Raw genomic sequence first — 18,159 nt, 5'->3', positions numbered from 1 at the left:
CGGACTAGCAGAGACCCGCCCTTCTCCAGATCTCCCCGCGTCACTCATATTCCTGGTCCTCAGCGACAGCGAGGCTCCGCTCTGAGGACAGTTCGATGACGCACTTACTGGTCGAGTTGCTGCGTGTCCTTTGGTGACAGGCTTTGGGAAGCTGGCAGTTACTACTTTGCGGTTCTACTCTCCCAGACTTTTCTCGAGAAGCAGTTGTGGAAGCTTCCTGCAAAACAGTTCCCACCGTTTATTCAGCGAGTTCGCCAGAACAGAAAAAGGCGCACAGAACACCGAGGTTTTGCCACTGACCATATGGACGGGCTTGTGGGATTGTCTGGCTCCCCCGGTAAATTATAGGGTCTGTGATGGCAGACGTATAGAATCATTGCCACCCGTTCATCCATAGCTTCACCCATCACTTAATAAAAATTGAATGATAGATATACCGCGTAGGTACTGGACAAAGGCAACCGATGTCTAAACACCATGTCAGCCATTACGTGTCCATTTCTCTGTCAAGTGTTGGGGAAACAGGTGTGAACGAGCCACACAGGACATGGATCCCAGGGCAGTGCTGTCCTCGTGAAGGAAAAACAATGGGAAATAAACAAACGAGAGTGACAGATCATTACAGAGAAGGGCAAAGGTGGTGGAGGAGAGAACTCAAGAGAGACCCAAACGGGGAGCCTAGAGGGTGGTTGCAGAGAAGAGCTCAGGTCAGATCCTGTCGAATCCCGTCCAATGAATGTTACAGGAATAGGTTTTGAAATATGGAACCATCCATGCACTCTTGAGAGTATTATGATTTTCCTATATTGCTGATTTCCATCTCCGAAGATTTAACTGAGGGCTTTTAAAATCAACATCCTCAAGTTAAATTCGGTTATGGCTCTTGCCATATTGGTCACGGTTTCCGTGCTCCTTTCTTATGCTAATAATTTGGAGACCCTCCCTTTGTGCTGAGTTTATAAGCAATATGTAAAACAGTACATCCTTGGACTCATTTCTCCGTCAGGGTGAATAATGAAACCGAAAACATAAGAGTCTGGGATTTTAGGGACAGAGGGATGGAGGTTGACAACGAGGATAACGGTATTAATGATTTTACTTCCCTTCCTAAGTGTTTTTATATAACGTTATTACCCACAATGATCTTGACTTAATTCTTGAATTATGCTGGTTTCATTACTCGGTACCATAATTCTTGAGTGCGTGCGTGTGTGTGTGTCTGTGCGGGTGTGCTTTTTCTCAAGAAAGTTACACAGATGGAAAGCTCTCGGAATATTTGCGTGTCTGAGAATGTTAAGTTGCGGTCATCACGCTTAAACGATCGGCTGAGTGTACAATCTTCGGGTGTTTGTTATTAGATCTGGAAGCCACAGTTGGTTCAAACGCTCCCCGGGATTTAGTGTTCCAGGGCGGAGATCTGTTAGGCGCACCTGCCACCTCTCCTACCTGATGTGCCCGCCGTGCCTCGAAGCCAGCCCTGTCAGCGCCTGGCTAATGTCGCGTGTCCGGTGTGCGCGTGGACTTCCAGCACCTGGCGCATTTCCCAGGGTGGAAGGAACACCTACCGTTGCCAATCGCTTTGGACCCAGCGACCCAGCCTCCCCTCCAGCCCCTGGCGCCGTGAGCTGGCGGGCTCTGGGGATCTGCCCCACTCACTTTCCAGCTGTCTTCCTCCCACGTGGTCAGCGGCAGGCTAATGAGCCCACCTGCGCTACGTCATGCAGAAAGTTCTCATGGGTTCCAGAACACGGCGGGCCCCTTTCCGTGGCTTCCTGTTCTGACATGCATCTCTCCCTGTTTATATTCTTTGAATTGGGGTCCAAATTTCCAAGAGGTGGGGAAATTAATAAAATGTACTCTGCAGCCCTTTGGAGCCAGAAGTCCACTCCCGGCCTTTTTGATGTTTAAAATTGAATTCGGTTCTCACCCAAGTTGGATCCTGAAAGGGACCACCTACCAGTTCCCCGTTGTTTCTCGTACCCATCGGTGTTTAGTGCCAGACCTCCTCTCCTTGGCTCTCTTTTTCAGCAGCAGGTGGTGCTATATGAATCCAAACAAAACTGCCTTCTGTAACGAGGCTCCCCTGAGAATTTTCCGAAGGAGACAGAGCACCGCTTCTATGCTTCTATGGAAGGTGGCTCGTGCATTCGAAGTTTTGAGACTCTATATTTCTAGGACTTAGCATAATGATCTGTTCTTTGAATCAATTGCTTCATGCGATAGAATGTTCTAAAGAATATTTCTTTTTTTTTTTTTTTTAATTTTTTTTTTCAACGTTTATTTATTTTTTTTTTTTTTTTGGACAGAGAGAGACAGAGCATGAACGGGGGAGGGGCAGAGAGAGAGGGAGACACAGAATCGGGAACAGGCTCCAGGCTCCGAGCCATCAGCCCAGAGCCCGACACGGGGCTCGAACTCACGGACCGCGAGATCGTGACCTGGCTGAAGTCGGACGCTCAACCGACTGCGCCACCCAGGCGCCCCTAAAGAATATTTCTTAATTACAAGAGTCCCTGAGGCTTCATCCTAATTCTAATATCAAGACTCCCTTTCTACATTACCCCCCCTTCTCCATGCTCCCCAGTGAGACTATGGAAGGAAATAATAAAATGTGACTTCAGTAGCTCTCTTGGCTTCGCTGAATGTAGAGAAGCCTAGTAAAACAGCCGATACGTCTCCTTGTCCAAAGTGAAGCCGTATTTGCAAAGTACCTTTGAAATGTGGGTTCCCCCCCCAAATTTCTAATAAAATGGAGATAAGTAAGTGAGGTATATACAAACACGAATCCTAATCGTCTTTAAAAATAATGTTTATATAGATTGGAAGAACAAGCATTGTTAAAATGCTTATCCTCCCCAAAGCAATCTACATATTTAATGCATCCTTATCAAAATACCAACAGCATTCTTCACAGATCTAGAACAAACAAACCTACAATTCATATAGCACCAGAAAAAAACCCTGAATAGCCAAAGCAATCCTGAAAAAGAAAACTGAAGCTGGAGACCTCACAATCCCGGACTTCAGGCTGTATTACAGAGCTGTAATCATCAAGACAGTGTGGTCTTGGCACGAAAACAGACATAGAGACCAATGAAACAGAACAGAAAACCCGGAACGGGGTCCACAACTATATGGTCAATTAATCTTTGACAAAGCAGGAAAAGAGTATCCAACGGAAAAAAGAGTGTTTTCAACAAATGGCGTCGGGGAGACGGGACGGCGGCATGCAGAAAAATGAGCCTGGACCGTTTTCTTACACCAGACACAAAACTCACCTGAAAGTGGACGAAAGACCTAAATGTAAGGAAGCCATCAAAATCCTAGAGTCCTAGAGGAGAAACTCTGCCTCCCCCGACCAGAGCTGTCTCAGACGTAGGTGGCAGGCGGTCGATCCCTTGCCTCTGCCACGGAGCCAGGCTCTGAACTAGCCGGAGGTTCTCACAACTTGCATCTACCCAGGCACCTGCCAAGCTCCCCGAAGTTGTGTGAACTTGACATGTTTCTCTCTGACGCGGCTGTGGGAGTAGCTGACTCACTGGACGGCTACTGTGGGGAAGAATGGAAATGTGCTACCACGAGCAGAAGGTGACGCCCAAGAGACAATTTTCTATCAGACGTGTAAACAAACCACCAACAACCAAAAGCAGAAACGACACGGCCCCTAAAATTCCCCCAAGCAGAGGCAGTGCATAAGTCCTGCGGACTTTCTATCTCCTGGATACCAACAGGGATCCAGCACTCATCCACACTCTGGGATTATTCCAAGGTTTTGTTCATTCTTTTTCATCTGTACAACGGTGAGCTTAGTGGTTTCTTGAACAGAAATGCACTGTGGGAGAGAGTGGGTAGAGCGTATTACCCTGGGCTTGTCGTCTAATTGTTTGGACTCAGTTTCCCCCTTTGTAAGCCAAGGAGGTCAACTCAACAGCCTCCATAATCGCCTTCAGCTCCATGCTTTTGAACGCAACTGACGGCTATGTTTAAAGATCTAAAGGGCTACTGTCCTCTCAGAAATGATCACATGTTAGAAGGTCGCTCACAAGAACAAAATATCTTTCCTTGGCTCCCAGGGGCGCCTGGTCACTCTTGGGCAAGGATGGCCTGGGTGGAGTGGTTTCTCATCAAAGGAGTCTCTGTGGGATCCCCATGAACATTTGCTCAGTACGGCGCCCTTCCAACACACAGAACAGAGCCCTTTTGTTCCTGCTCCCAAGGTGGGCCTCCCCTTGGAGCTGAGGACTTGTCACTGAGGTCAGGGGCTAGCAGAGACATCTCAGACACATTTCCCCTTGTTCCCATCAGAGACGGCAGCATCGAGCAGCAGCTCTGTGGGTAGCGTGCCCATCGTTAGCTGGCTTACAGTCTCTACGTTGATCAGTCCCACTGGCGCCTGAGTGCGGAATGAGGTAGACTGGCAGCTACCCGTCTTTGAGGTATTTTTCCCAACAATGAAGATCAGCCGTGTAACTTCAAGAGTTAAGCAGCCGACCCTCAAATATGGAAATACCCCACGACCCCCAGAAAGTAAACCCAGGATGAATTTGCAGAGTTCTGGGACACTGTGTCCTATAAAGCGAGATTATTCTGGAGACGAAACTCCTCCCCAGGGGCTAGAAGGGTCCGTTGCTCTCTTAGGGTCACTGATCTTGTCTGTAGATCCCTGATTGCTGGCAGAAGGTTCATGCTTCTGGAGTTTGCTGACTGCCTCCCATGTAAATATGAGCCTTTCCATTTTTTCTTTGAACTGAAACACCATAGTGGTTCCAGTCCAAGGCAACCGCAAAATATAACCCTACTGTCCTCCAGATCTGAGGCTTGTTTCCGGTGGTTGGGCTGATGACAATTCAGCAACAGGCTTTGATCTGTAAGTCACAAGGATGAGCAACTAGGCTTGGCACAGCAGTTCTGGGATGGTCGTGTGGGATGCTGAGGTCACACACCTCCTGACATGGAGAGGAAGGGTAGGAACCAAAAACCTAGCGGTCCTTCTCAAGCCCTCCTGTCCCTGTGACCTCAGTCACCTGTATTTCTACCTTTCCAAACACCCCAACATGCCCATTCTGGTTGGCTATGCCCCAGTTCGGAATACACCCCCTACATTGGAATATACAAAGCCCTAGGGACTAGAAAGGGTATTTTTGAAGAATATTTTTAACAAATGGGGGCATCTGAGTGGCTCGGTCAGTTAAGCATCTGACTCCCTCTCAGCTCAGGTCATGATCTACTGGGTTTGTGGGATTGAGCCCCATGGTGTGGGCTCTTCACTAATGGCACAGTCTACTTAGGATTCTCTCTCTCCCTCTCTCTCTCCCCCCCCCACCCCTCCAATGCTTTCTCTCTCTCTCTCTCTCTCTCTCTCTAATCTATCTATCTCTATCTCAAAAAAAACTAAAAAATTTTTTAAAAGAATATTTTTAACAAATAGCTCTGGGACAACTGGATATCTACATGAAAAAGAATGAAGCTGGACCCCTTTCTTACAACACACACAAAAATTAACTCCAAATGGACCATAGACCTATGTATGAGCTGCAACTAAAACACCTCTTAGAAGAAAACACAGATCCTTATGACCCTGGGTTAGGAAAACACTTCTTAGACATGAACCAAAAGTAAAAGTGATCAAAAAAAATGTAGAAAATGGGCTTCCTTGGAATTACAAAATTTGTGCTTCAAAAGACGCCGTCAAAGAAGTGAAAAGACAACCCACAGAATTGGAGGAAATATTTGCCACTCATACGTATGATAAGGGACTTGTATCAAGCATATATAAAGAACTCCTACAACTCAATTATAGAAAGACAAATAATTTCAATTGTTTAAGTGGAAAAAGGATCTGAATAGATATCTTCCCAAAGAAGTTACACAAGAAGCATCTGAAAAGATATTCAACATCATTACCCATCAAGAAAATGCAAATCAAAACCACAGTGGGGAGGCGCTGATTCAAGCTGGCAACTAGAAGGATCCTGAACTCACTTCCCCCAACAGACACGTGAAATCTACTGCCACACGTGGACCAAAAACAAAAACCTAAAAACTGGCGGAGAGACCGCTTTACATCAGACAAATGAGAGAGTGGGGGGGGGGGGTAGGAAAGTCTGAGACACAGTCCCATAAACCCACTCATGAGGGGGCGACCCACAATCAGGAGGGGCCCCAAAACTTTGAGCTTCCCACTGAGGAGTGAAGAGCTTATACCCGCCACATCGGACACCCCAACTTTTAAGGCTCCTGAGAGATAAGCCTTCAAAACACCTGGCTTTGAAGAGCCCTGGGGTTCGTGTCCCCTGGACCCCCGGGGTTGTGGTGAGCTGAGGACCGGCTGCCATCAGGCTGGCGCACGCCCATCGCCCCAAGGCCCAGACTTTACGCGAAAGACACTCGCTTTTTAATTTTAAAGCATTGGCCTGAGGGCCAGGGGTCTGTGGGAGTCCAATCAGGGGACAGAACTGGTGGGCGCCCTCTTCCCACCCCATCTGCTGCCGGGCACTATTTTTCCTTCTTCTTTCTCTCTTTTCTCTTTTCTTTTCCTTCTTTTTTCTTCTCCGTTTTCCCTTTGCGGCAGGCGTCACCTCTGTGCTCCCTCTGTGCAGAGAGAGAGGGAGAGACAGAGAACCCCAAACAGGCTCCACGCTGTCAGCATAGAGCCCGACATGGGCCTTGAACTCATGAAACCTTGAGATCATGACCTGAGCCTAAACCTAGATGCTGAACCGACTGAGCCACCCAGGCGCCCCAAAAGTACATTTTAATTGGGCGAATTGTATGGTGTGTGAGTTATATCTTAATAAAACCATTTTCAAAGGACTGTTCATTTATTCATTCGTAATATCCCTGGTCCTCCACGGCTCCTCCTGCCGGCGTGATGTTGTAAACACGCAAACGCTATTCCTGAGGCTGACTGAATGTCTGGTGGGTCTGCCTCTGACAGGGTCAAGGTCAAATGTGAGCTCCCCGGCGCCTCGTCCTTGCCCCCAGTGAGCCACACTCCCTGCCGTGGACCCGCTGCGTCCTGTCCCATCTTGCTGCTGCTTATCCTTGCTCCTGGTCCCTTTTCAAGAGTAAGTTTAGGCGTCACGCCTCCGTAGTGACGTCTCCATGCAAAACAGCTGCCTCCAGAACAAATCCAGAACTCTCTCTGCGAAGCAGACCCAAGGAAGTCTTCAAAGCAGGAAGGCACTGAGGTGGCTGTCGGCCATCGGCTGGTAGGACAGCCCTTCATCGCATACCTGTTTCACATGATAACACTATGTTGTCTAGTTAACAAGTGATGCCTCTTGCTAGTTCTGTAAGAGCTCTCCTAAATGTAAAAACTTTTCCCCTCCAAAAATTTGAATGTTCTTCTCCCCAAACAGGGTTTATATTTCCTCTCACTTAACAGAAATGCCTTCCGTAGAGTGTTGTCGTCTCAGATCTAGTGGGATGGCCAAAAGAATTAAGTGAACTCATGTAAGCAAAGCACCTGCGTCGGTGACCAACAAGCACCCCCATGTTGCAAACAGTCACCGAGTAGTGCCAGTCTGTTTCCCAGATAGTCCTCCGTTCACATCCTCCTCTTCAGAGACTGGAAATACGCTACGGGAAATAACTGGAAAAAATGCACCAACGTGCGTAGAGATATGTCCACCTCGATGTCGGTGGGAGAAGGCGATGGTGAGGTGGCACCTAGGGTGTTTTGGCAGTAACCGGTCACTTTGATCCTTCTGCTAAAAACAAGTCAAAGGGTTGGAGGGGATGGGAAACAGCAAATACCGGTGAAATAGCAGAGGAGTAAAAACACCCAGGGGCCACGCAGTGAACAGAGGCTGCCCCTCAAGTTTCCTGGCAGGTAAGCAGCCCAGAAGCCGGCTGAGGCCCTGCGATCATTTTATGAACCGGCTGACCCTGAACTTCACCTTCTAGAGCTTTATGGGATATCGGGAGCAGAAGGGAAGTCCCGGCTTCTTCTCAAGATGTGAAGCTTAATAGGACGCAGAGGGAGCTTCCCCCCCTCCCCCACATATTTACATCCTCAGTTAAAATGTAAACTGGAAATAAGTCCGTGCCCCCCTCGGGAACTGCACGAAAACTGCCGGTCTGGAAATGGCCATGAACGGAAGAGGGGGAAGCCTTCCTCATTTGCTGGTGATTAACAATTACCAGACGGCCCTCGCAAGAGCTGGCAGCCCGAACTCGTACCACATGTGTGTCTTGAAAGAAACCTCTAGACCAGAATTTAGTTTAAAATGGTTCCAGGCTGGTGGTGCCCCAGCCACCTGGCAGGAACAAAATCGAAACTTCTCCGGAAGAATGAGCTTTAACTTAAGTCACAAAGATTCCCACCGAGACACGAACGAGATGTATAAGCTCTCAGAGAAAAAGGTAAAAAAGAATAAAAATAAAAATAAAATAAAATACAATAAAATAAAATAAAATATAAAATAACATATATATATATATATATATATATATATATATATACACACACACACATAGGTAAATGGATGAATGAATGAATAACTAACTAAATAATACATACATACATAAAACACATACTAGACTAGGGGCACCTGGGTGGCTCAGTCAGTTAAGCATCCGACTTCGGCTCAGGTCATGATCTCACAGTTCGTGGGTTCGAGCCCCACATCGGGCTCTGTGCTGACAGCTCCGAGCCTGGAGCCTGCTTTGGATTCTGTGTCTCCCTCTCTCTCTCTCTCTGTTCCGCCCCCACTTATGCTCTCTCTCAAAAATAAGTAAAAACATTAAAAAAAATTTTTTTAAACACATACTGGAGTAGGCACGCTGAGAGAGAGTCAGAAGGAATAAGACACACAAAATCAAACCTAGAAAGACTTCACACTGTGGGGAAAAAAAGACACAGAAAGCAAAGTAAATATGTTTATATTTTCAAAGAAATAGAAGAGAGGATAGAACGACTTAAGGAGAGAGAAACCATGAAAATGTTCTCAGCAGACTTGAAAAAGTACCAAGAAATTTAAAGAAATAATGATAACGTCCTTGAGATTTGAAAGTAAATCGGCGGGTTGGACAGTGGATGTGATGGCACCGGAGAGGGGCAAGAGGACTGAAATACAGACCTGAAACAGATGTCCCGACGGCCACCAAAAGGGACCAGGAGCATCGAGGAGGGTTCAGACCATGGAGGAGGAGTGGGGAGCCTAGCATCTAATCCGCGTTCCAGGAGGACAGTCCCTCCCTGCACGTGAGCCTGGACGAGCTTCCTCCCGCGCCGAAGAAATCATCCGTCCACAGAGTCGTGAAACCCGACAAATCCCGAATAAGATGAATAAAAGAAAAAGCGTACTTAGCTCCTAGCTGAACCACCGACCGTGGAAACATAGAGCGGCTCTTTAAATCAGCCAGAGAGAAGACAGATGGTCTTTAAATGAGCAATGCTCAAACCCGAAGCTCCTGTCTGGGGGGCAATTGTGAAATAATTAATCCCACGTGGCAAGAGAAAGCGACCACCGGCGTAGACTCAGAGACCAGGTAACAAATCTTTAAGAGTGAGTGAAATGAAGTTCTTCCCAAGAGAAAACCTGAGGGACTTTGCCACCAGTGTATCCTCACCAGTGCAATTCCAGAGAAGGGGGAGGGGGAGAGGGAGGTGAGGGAAGGGGGAGGGGGAACAGGACGAAGGGGAATGGGAAAGGGGGAGGGAGGAGGGGGAGGAGGAGAAAGAGGGGGAAGGGGAAAGGGGTCATAGGGAGGAGGAGGTGAAGGAGGAGGGGAGAGGGGGAGGAGAAGAAACTCCACGTTGAAGGCCTGTGATACAAAGAACGTCAATAAAAGAAAAACTGGATATTTGGATAAATCCAAACAAAAATGGCTGCGTGGAATAATAACCAAACCTTGTGGTTTCGCAAACGAAAGCAGAGCTAAGTTCCCTGAAAATAATAGGATGTAAGCCGAGAGAGTACTGTCGGGATGAAAATATTCAGTGGTTTTTTGTACCGTTCGGAAGGTAAAAACGGATAAACTTAGCACTTCGAAAACCTGAATGTGCGTGCCAAATTTTCTGGGATAGTCATAAAGTTACAGAAACAGACTTATAAACAGAAACAATAGAGGAAAAGAAGAACGAGAAAATATAACCAACAAAAAAGGCAAGAAAGCAGAAGGAAAAAAAAAAACAGGAAAAGTAGAAAAAAATATTTAAAATGACATAATTTTAGGGGCGCCTGGGTGGCGCAGTCGGTTAAGCGTCCGACTTCAGCCAGGTCACGATCTCGCAGTCCGTGAGTTCGAGCCCCGCGTCAGGCTCTGAGCTGATGGCTCAGAGCCTGGAGCCTGTTTCCGATTCTGTGTCTCCCTCTCTCTCTGCCCCTCCCCCATTCATGCTCTGTCTCTCTCTGTCCCAAAAATAAATAAATGTTGAAAAAAAAAAATTAAAAAAAAAAAATTAAAAAAATAAAATGACATAATTTTACACGCATATGTGTGCGTAATTTAAGAGGCCCTATGATCCAGCTAAAAGAGAAGGATTGTCTGGGGCGCCTGGGTGGCTCAGTCGGTTGAGCATCCGGCTTTGACTCAGGTCATGATCTCACGTGCCACGGGTTCGACCCCCGTGTCGGGCTCTGTGCTGACGGCTCAGAGCCCGGAGTTTCGGATTCTGTGTCTCCCCTCTCTGCCCCTCCCCTGCTCATGCTCTCTATCTCTCTCTCAAAAATAAATAAGCATTAATTTTTTTTTTTTTTTTAAAAAGACAAGGATTGTCAGGATAGATGTCCTTTAAAAAAAATTTTTTTTAATTCACTTTTAAATAAAAACTTGATTTTTTGGAGAAGTTTTAGGTTTACACCGAACTCGAGAGGGAAGTACAGAGATTTCCCACATGCTCTCTGCCCCCACACGTGCACAGCCCCCCCACCCGTCATATGCACCTGCCACCAGAGGGCATGCTTGTTACCAGGGATGAACCCGCGCTGACATGTCATCATCACGCAGAGCCCACAGTTCACCTCCGGTTCCTTCTTGATGGTGTACATTCTGTGGGTTTGGACAAATGCGCAATAACATGCCCCCATCACTGCAACCTGATGCAGAGGATGTACGTCACTGCTTCTGTTGATCCGCTCATTTCTCCCTCCACCCGCCCCACCCCGGGCAAACACTGATCGTTTACTGTCTCCATAGTTTGTCTTTTCCAGAAAGCCATGTGGGCGGAATCGCATAGAAGTAACCTTTTCAGACTGGCTTCTTTCGCTTAATATTATACATTTAAAGTTCCTCCATGTGTGTTCACGGCTCGGTGGCTGGCACGTCTTCAGGGCCGGATAACATCGGCTGTCCGAATGGACCACAGTTTGTGTTTCCATTCCCCTCCTGAGGGACATCTCGGTGACTTCCAAGTTGGGGCGATTATGAACAAAGCTGCTGTGCCCATCCGTGCGCAGGTTTCCGTGTGGGCACGAGCGTTCAGCTCCTTTGTAAACGCCAGGAGCCCAAGCGTTGATCGGACGGTTAAGAGTATGGTTGGTTCTCTGAGAAACCACCAGACTTGTCTTCCAACGTGGTGGCGCCATTTTGCATCCCCACCGCAGAGCATGAGAGTCGGTGCTGTTCCCCATCCTCGCCAGCAGGTGGTGGTGTCCGTGTTTCCTGTTTTGGCCATTCCAATACGTGTGTGGCGGTCCCTCATGCTTGTTTCCCTTTGCATGTCCCTGACGACGTAGGAGCATCTTTTCATGTGCTTACTTCCACGTGTAGGTCTTTGGGGGGGGGGGGGGTGGTTATCTGCGAAGGTCTTTGCCCACTCTTTTACATGTGGATTTAGTTTTGAGAGCGTGCAAGCAGGGGAGGGACAGAGAGAGGGAGGGGCGCAGAGGATGTGAAGTGGGCTCTGAGCTGTCAGCACGGAGCCTGGCGGGGGACTCGAAATCACAGGCCGCGAGATCACGACCTGAGCCAGAGCCACCCAGGCGCCCCAGTCCTTGCCCACTTTTTTAACTAGGGTTGTCTTCTCAGCGTTGGGTTTTAAGAGTCCTTTGTATACTTTGGTTCACAGTCCTTTATCAGATGTGCTTTCTACAAAGACAACAGATACGGAGCTGCCCCACCTCCCCCCACACCCCCCTACAGCTGTAGTCACACCCAGCCTCCTACTCTACTCGGTGGCTCGTCTTCTCATTGTCTTGACCGTTGTCTTTCCCAGAGCAGCCTTGTTTTCCTTTTAAGGAAGTCCAGCTTATCAGGGATTTATTTTACAGATACATCAGACGAATGCTAATCAAAATACATCTGGCGCCAGTTTATAGAATGATACCTGCTTTAAATCATGAAAAGGATACAATTCCAGGCTTGTCGGCACCTTCAATCAGCGCCCTCTGTACTGACGTAACAAGGGACATGTAGCCTGGGTTTTGAACCTACACCCCGAACCCTGCCACATCAAGCAGATGAACATCAGAAAAGTGTATAGGCTTTTTAAAGAATGCAATTAGCAGGAGAAGGATACAGTGTTTCCTCAAACAGACATGAACTATTTACCAAGAAGAATCGATCGTAAACAGGGCCATCAAACCACTCGCAACAACCACGGTGGCCTGGAACAGGACCACAGGTTCTGACAACAGCACCATTAGCCGTAAAGCCCGATAAAAGGAGAACCGGAGAGAGAGGAGACAAACTCGTGTTGCCCGAGGTTAGGGGTGGCTGTAAAGGGACAGCAGCAGGGGGGCTTGAGGGAAGGTGGGGCAGCTCCGTACCTCGATTGGGGTGGTGGTTCCACAGAGCCACACGGTGGGACAGCATAGCACCGAACTGAACACTTGTAACAAGGTCAAACGTCTGGGGTCGATGTCCTACGGTGGCCACGCAGGGTGCAGCCACGGGGAAAGTGGGGCTGTGCTACCGGGGCTGTCCTTGTAACTTTGAGCCCATCTACAATTATTTCAAAAATGTCAGGAAAGCTTTTTAAAAGAGTAACTGGAAAATACCCATGTGTTTGAAAAATCAAGAATCACACCTTCTACATAACTCGTGGGTCAAAGAAGAAAACGATACTGGAAATTTTAAAGCGTTTCGAGCTGAACGATAATGCGAATTTAGATGTCAGATCTTGGGAAACGCGGCTAAAGATAAAGCAATACTTTAGAGAAGTTATCTTAAATGCTTCTATTTAGAAAGATAAAGGCTGAAATTAATTAATGAGCTAATCATCAAAGGAAGTAGAAAAGAGACGACGATAGAGGTAAGAACAAGATTTATGACACATGTAATAGGGGGACTGACAAAATTAAAAGTTGGTTCTGGGAAAACACTGGTGAAACTCCAGCGAAATTAATCAAGAAAAAAAAAAGAGAGAGAGACAGAACACACATAACAGGAAAGGTTAAGAGGGGACATGATTACAGATTTAAAAGGTAAGAGAATATAATAAACAACTTTATAGAATAAATATGAACAATGAAATAAAATGAAAAAATTCTGAGAAAAAAAAAAATCTTTATCAAAATACCACCAAGTAAAATTCACCAATTCGTAAAAACAATTGTACATGATGACCATGTGGGATTATTCCAGGGATGCAGGGAGAGTTCATTCAAAACTCAGTTCTGGTAATCTACTGTATTCACAGGGTAACAAAGAAAAATTACATGATCCTATCAATAGGTGCAGAAAAGCATCTGACAAAATTAAACACTGAGTCATAATGTAAACTCTCAGCGCACTAGGCCTAAAACAAGAACATTCTCAACTTCATAAAGGATGTTGGCAAAAAACCCATAGCTAACAGCTCTCTTGATGAGGAGAACTGAATGCTTTGCCTCTGAGGTTGGACACAAAGCAAGAAAGCCTCATCTCAACACTCATTGGACTTGGTGCTGAAAATTCTGGCCACTGCAATAAGGCAACACAAGGAAATAGAAGGAGTTCAGTTGAGAAAGGAAGAACGAAACGTGTCTTTATTTACAGATGACACGATTGTCTACATGGAACATCTCAGGGCATCTTTGAAAATAATTCATAGAATGAATAAGTGAGTTCAGTGATTTGCAGTAAACATATGTACAATATGTTTATGTTTATTTGCAATAAACATAACAAAAATCAATTAGATTTCTTTCTACTGGCAATGAACACACAGATACTAAAATCTAAATTTAGTATTGTAATACCATTTACAATCGCTCAAAAAAAGGAAAATCCTTAGGCATAAACCCAGGGAAACATAGTCAGGACTTGTACAGAGCAAACTACGAAACACTAAGGAGAGAAGCCAAAGATCTCAGTAGATAGATACACCATATTCATAGATTGGGAAACTCGGTAGAGATTAGTTCTCCCCAAATCTACATATAAAGCTCATGTGATTCCTACTAAAAATCCCAGTAAGACTTTTTATATAGACAAAATTATCCTAAAATCTATACGGAAATGCTAAGAGACTAGAGTAGCTAAAACACCTTTGGAAAAAGAACAATAAAGTAGGAGAAATCAGCCAACCTGATTTTGAGAACTGTTATGTAGCTACAGTAACCAAAAATGTGCGGTATCGGAGGACGGATATACACATGGACTAGAGAACCCAGAAATAGACCTACACAAACATGCCCACCTAATTTATAACAAAGGTGCAAACGCAACTCAATGGGGGCAAGAGAGCCTTTTCAGCAAATGATGCCGCAGCAAGTGAACATCGATGGGGGTGGGGAGGGAGGTGAGGGACGAGGAGGCGTGGCCCGCATCTCTTAGCTCTTACAAAAATGAACTCAAACAGGACCGACCCATAAAAGGTTAAGTTATAAAACTTTTAGAAAAAATGGAAGAAACTGTTCAGGATCTAGAGCCAGGGAAAGGGTGCTTAAACTTAACACCAAGAACATAATCCATAAAAAGAATTGATAAATTGGACTTCGCCCAAATGAAAAACTTTTGTTCTCTGAAAGATCCCCGTAAGAGGATGTAAAGACAAACTACATACCGTCCTGGAGAAAAGATTTGTAAGCCACGTATGCAATAAAAGACGAGTACCTAGAATATATAAAGAATTCTTCAAACTCCACAGGAAAAATAACAATCTAATCAGAAAATGAGCCGAACACAAGAACAGACGTTTCTCTGAAGAGGCAAATAAACACCCGAAAAGATGTTCAATGTCATCGGTCATTAATGAAACGCAGTTTAAAACCACAATGAGATATTATTACATACCCATCAGAATGGCCCAAGTAAAAAATGGCGGCATCGAATATTGTCGAGCTTGCAGACAAACTGGATCACTCATACTTTATGTGAACGTAAAACGGACAGCCACGCTAGAGAATTGTTTGGCAACTTCTTTAGAAACAAGACATACAGCCGTTGTAGAACCCCAGAACTGGACTCCTGGGCATTTATCCTGGTGAAATGAAATCATATGTTTCAGCTGCACAGGAGTGTTTGTATCAGCTCTACTCACAATGGCCAAAAAGTGAAAACAACACAGAGGTCCTTTCGTTGCGAGTGGGCCATCCATACAAAGCAACCCTACTCAGAAATGAAAAGGAATTACTGATACACACAACAGGCTGAGTCAACCTCCAGAGAATTCTGCTGCATGAACAAAGCCAGTCCCCAAAGGTTACACACTGTCTGATGCCATTTATACAACCCTCTTCAAATGGTGAAAGTTTAGAAATGGTGGCCATGGGGGAAGGTGGAGTGGGGGTGGGAGGGAAGTGAGTGTGGCATAAAGGGGCAACAGAAGGAGTCTTTGCCTTAATGGAAATACAGCAACACCTTGGATTGAGAGTAACTTGTTCTGCGAGTGTGCTGCAAACATTTCCAATAAATTTGAACTTGACAAACGAGCGACATCTTGCAATACGAGTAGCACGGAACACCGAATGCCACATGATCACAACGGAGCCAATGATTCTTTGAAATTCACTTTGACATACAAGTGCTTTGGATTACAAGCATGTTTCCGGAACGAATTATGCTCGCAAACCAAGGCGTTACTGTATTCCGTACGTTTATTGCATCAATACCAATAACCTGATTGTGATATCATACTAGAGTTAGCCAAGATGTTACCATTGGGAAAAACTAAGGTATACGCATCTCTTTGTATTATTTTCTTACAACTTCATGTGAATCTATGATAATCTTGAAATAAAGAAGTTAATTTTAAAAACTATTTAAAAATTGCATTACCAATACCCCAAAATAGCAGTTAGAAGATGGAATTATTTTATTTTTTTTTTTTTTAAATTTTTTTTTTCAACGTTTATTTATTTTTGGGACAGAGAGAGACAGAGCATGAACAGGGGAGGGGCAGAGAGAGAGGGAGACACAGAATCGGAAACAGGCTCCAGGCTCTGAGCCATCAGCCCAGAGCCCGACGCGGGGCTCGAACTCACGGACCGTGAGATCGTGACCTGGCTGAAGTCGGCCGCTTAACCGACTGCGCCACCCAGGCGCCCCGGAATTATTTTAAAAGGTTACCTTCACAAAGCTCATGAAAGATATGTAAGCTCCTTCTGAAGAAAATTACAAAACTTCCTGAAGGGCATTAAATAAGTCCAGAATAATGGAGAAAGAAATCATATACACAAAAATGGGAGACACAAAAAAAATCATATGGATGTCTGTTCTCCCCAAAGTCATTTATAAATTTAAGGCAGTACTAACCAAAATTGCAAATGTTTTTTAGAATATCACAAACTGATCCTTACATTTTTATCAAGAATCAAATGGCATTAAATAGACACATACTTAACTAAGCACAGAGAAACTTCCATACGAAAGAAAAATAATTATTTTTAAATGTAACGATTAAGAGAGTAGAGTTTGACATTAGGATAACAAACTGACAACAGAACAGAACAGGCAGTCTGGAATAGCTTCATGTTCATACGAAGAAACCCAATTTGTGAGAGAGCTAACACTGTACATTGGTGGGGGGGGGGGGGGACAAACACTAATTGAGGTGTTGGGACGATAGGTCAACCGTGTGGAAACGATGTAATGGACCAGTACATTCACAAATATCAATTCCAGGTGGATTAAATACATACATACAAAAGTCAAAGCTATAAGATGTTCAGAAGACAATGGAAGAGGATAGCCATGATAACAGAGCATGTTTAGGAAAGGATAAAAGTTTCAAACCAGATGCAAAACAGCACAAACTGTAAAGGACTTGATTGGTAAACTCCCACTACAATAAAGAACTCCTACTCGTTAATTAAAAGAGTAAAACGACAAGTTAAGAGCTGGAAAAAGAAAGAGACCAACAACCCAAAAGAAAAACAGAAAAAGTTCAGCTGGGCGTATCACATAAGAGGAAATTCAAACATCCCATAAATATGGAAATATGTGCAACTTACTAGCAATTAGGAAAATACAAAAATAAGTTATTGTGAAAAACAATTTAATAGGCGCCAGACTGGAAAAAAAGTTTAAAAGCTTGATGATACCAAGAACTGGTGAGGATACAGACCAACCGAGAAATCTACACCTGCTGAAGGAAGGGTAGGTTGGCGTAGCATTTTTAAATTTTTTTCTTAATGTTTATTTATTTTTCAGAGAGTCAGGGAGGGGCAGAGAGAGAGGCACACACAGAATCCGAAGCAGGCTTCAGACTCCGAGCTGTCAGCACAGAGCCCCACGTGGGACTTGAACCCACGAACCATGAGATCATGACCTGAGCCGAGGTCAGGCGCTTAACTGACTGAGCCACCCAGGAGCCCCTCAAGCACTTTAGAAAATAATTCAACAGTATCTAGTTCAACAGTATCTAGTACAAATGAAGATAATGATGATGTCATGCCTGAGACTCACTGATTTCACATCTAGCTTTATACCTATTGAAACCTTCAGACGCACACGGAGACAAGTACAAAAACGTCCACAGCAGTATAGTCTCTAAGTTAAAGAGGAGTAGAGGCAAGTAACCCAAATGTCTATCAATAGTAAGATGGATACTGTAGTCACACAATAAAATACTGTAAAGCAGCGGAAAAAAATCATTGAATTACAACAAAATGAAATGAGAGGCGCCTGGGTGGCCCAGTCGGTTAAGTGTCCAACTTCGGCTCAGGTCGTGATCTCACGGTTCGTGGGTTCGAGCCCCGCGTTGGGCGCCGTGCTGACCGCTCAGAGCCTGGAGCTTGCTTGGATTCTGTGTCTCCCTCTCTCTCTGACCTTCCCTCACTTACAGTC

The 18,159-nt window shown here is 45.3% G+C and overlaps 1 protein-coding gene across 8 annotated transcripts in view; it reads right to left on the bottom strand.

The window, feature by feature from the left end:
- Window positions 1-18,159, bottom strand: part of IL16 (interleukin 16) — a 96,295-nt gene that overhangs the window by 42,003 nt on the left and 36,133 nt on the right. For 7 of the 8 annotated variants that reach the window (XM_045448565.1, XM_045448566.1, XM_045448563.1 and 4 more), the window contains one exon: window positions 109-217. The exons of the other annotated variant lie outside the window; for it this stretch is intronic. In XM_045448565.1, coding sequence (XP_045304521.1) covers window positions 109-217 — 109 coding nt within the window. The remainder of the gene's footprint in view (window positions 1-108; window positions 218-18,159) is intronic. 8 annotated transcript variants of the gene reach the window in all.

This window comes from Leopardus geoffroyi, chromosome B3 (assembly GCF_018350155.1).
Source record: "Leopardus geoffroyi isolate Oge1 chromosome B3, O.geoffroyi_Oge1_pat1.0, whole genome shotgun sequence".
NCBI classification, from domain to species: domain Eukaryota; kingdom Metazoa; phylum Chordata; class Mammalia; order Carnivora; family Felidae; genus Leopardus; species Leopardus geoffroyi.
Note: the sequence above shows the minus strand (reverse complement) of the source record. Positions and strands in the feature narration are given on the sequence as shown.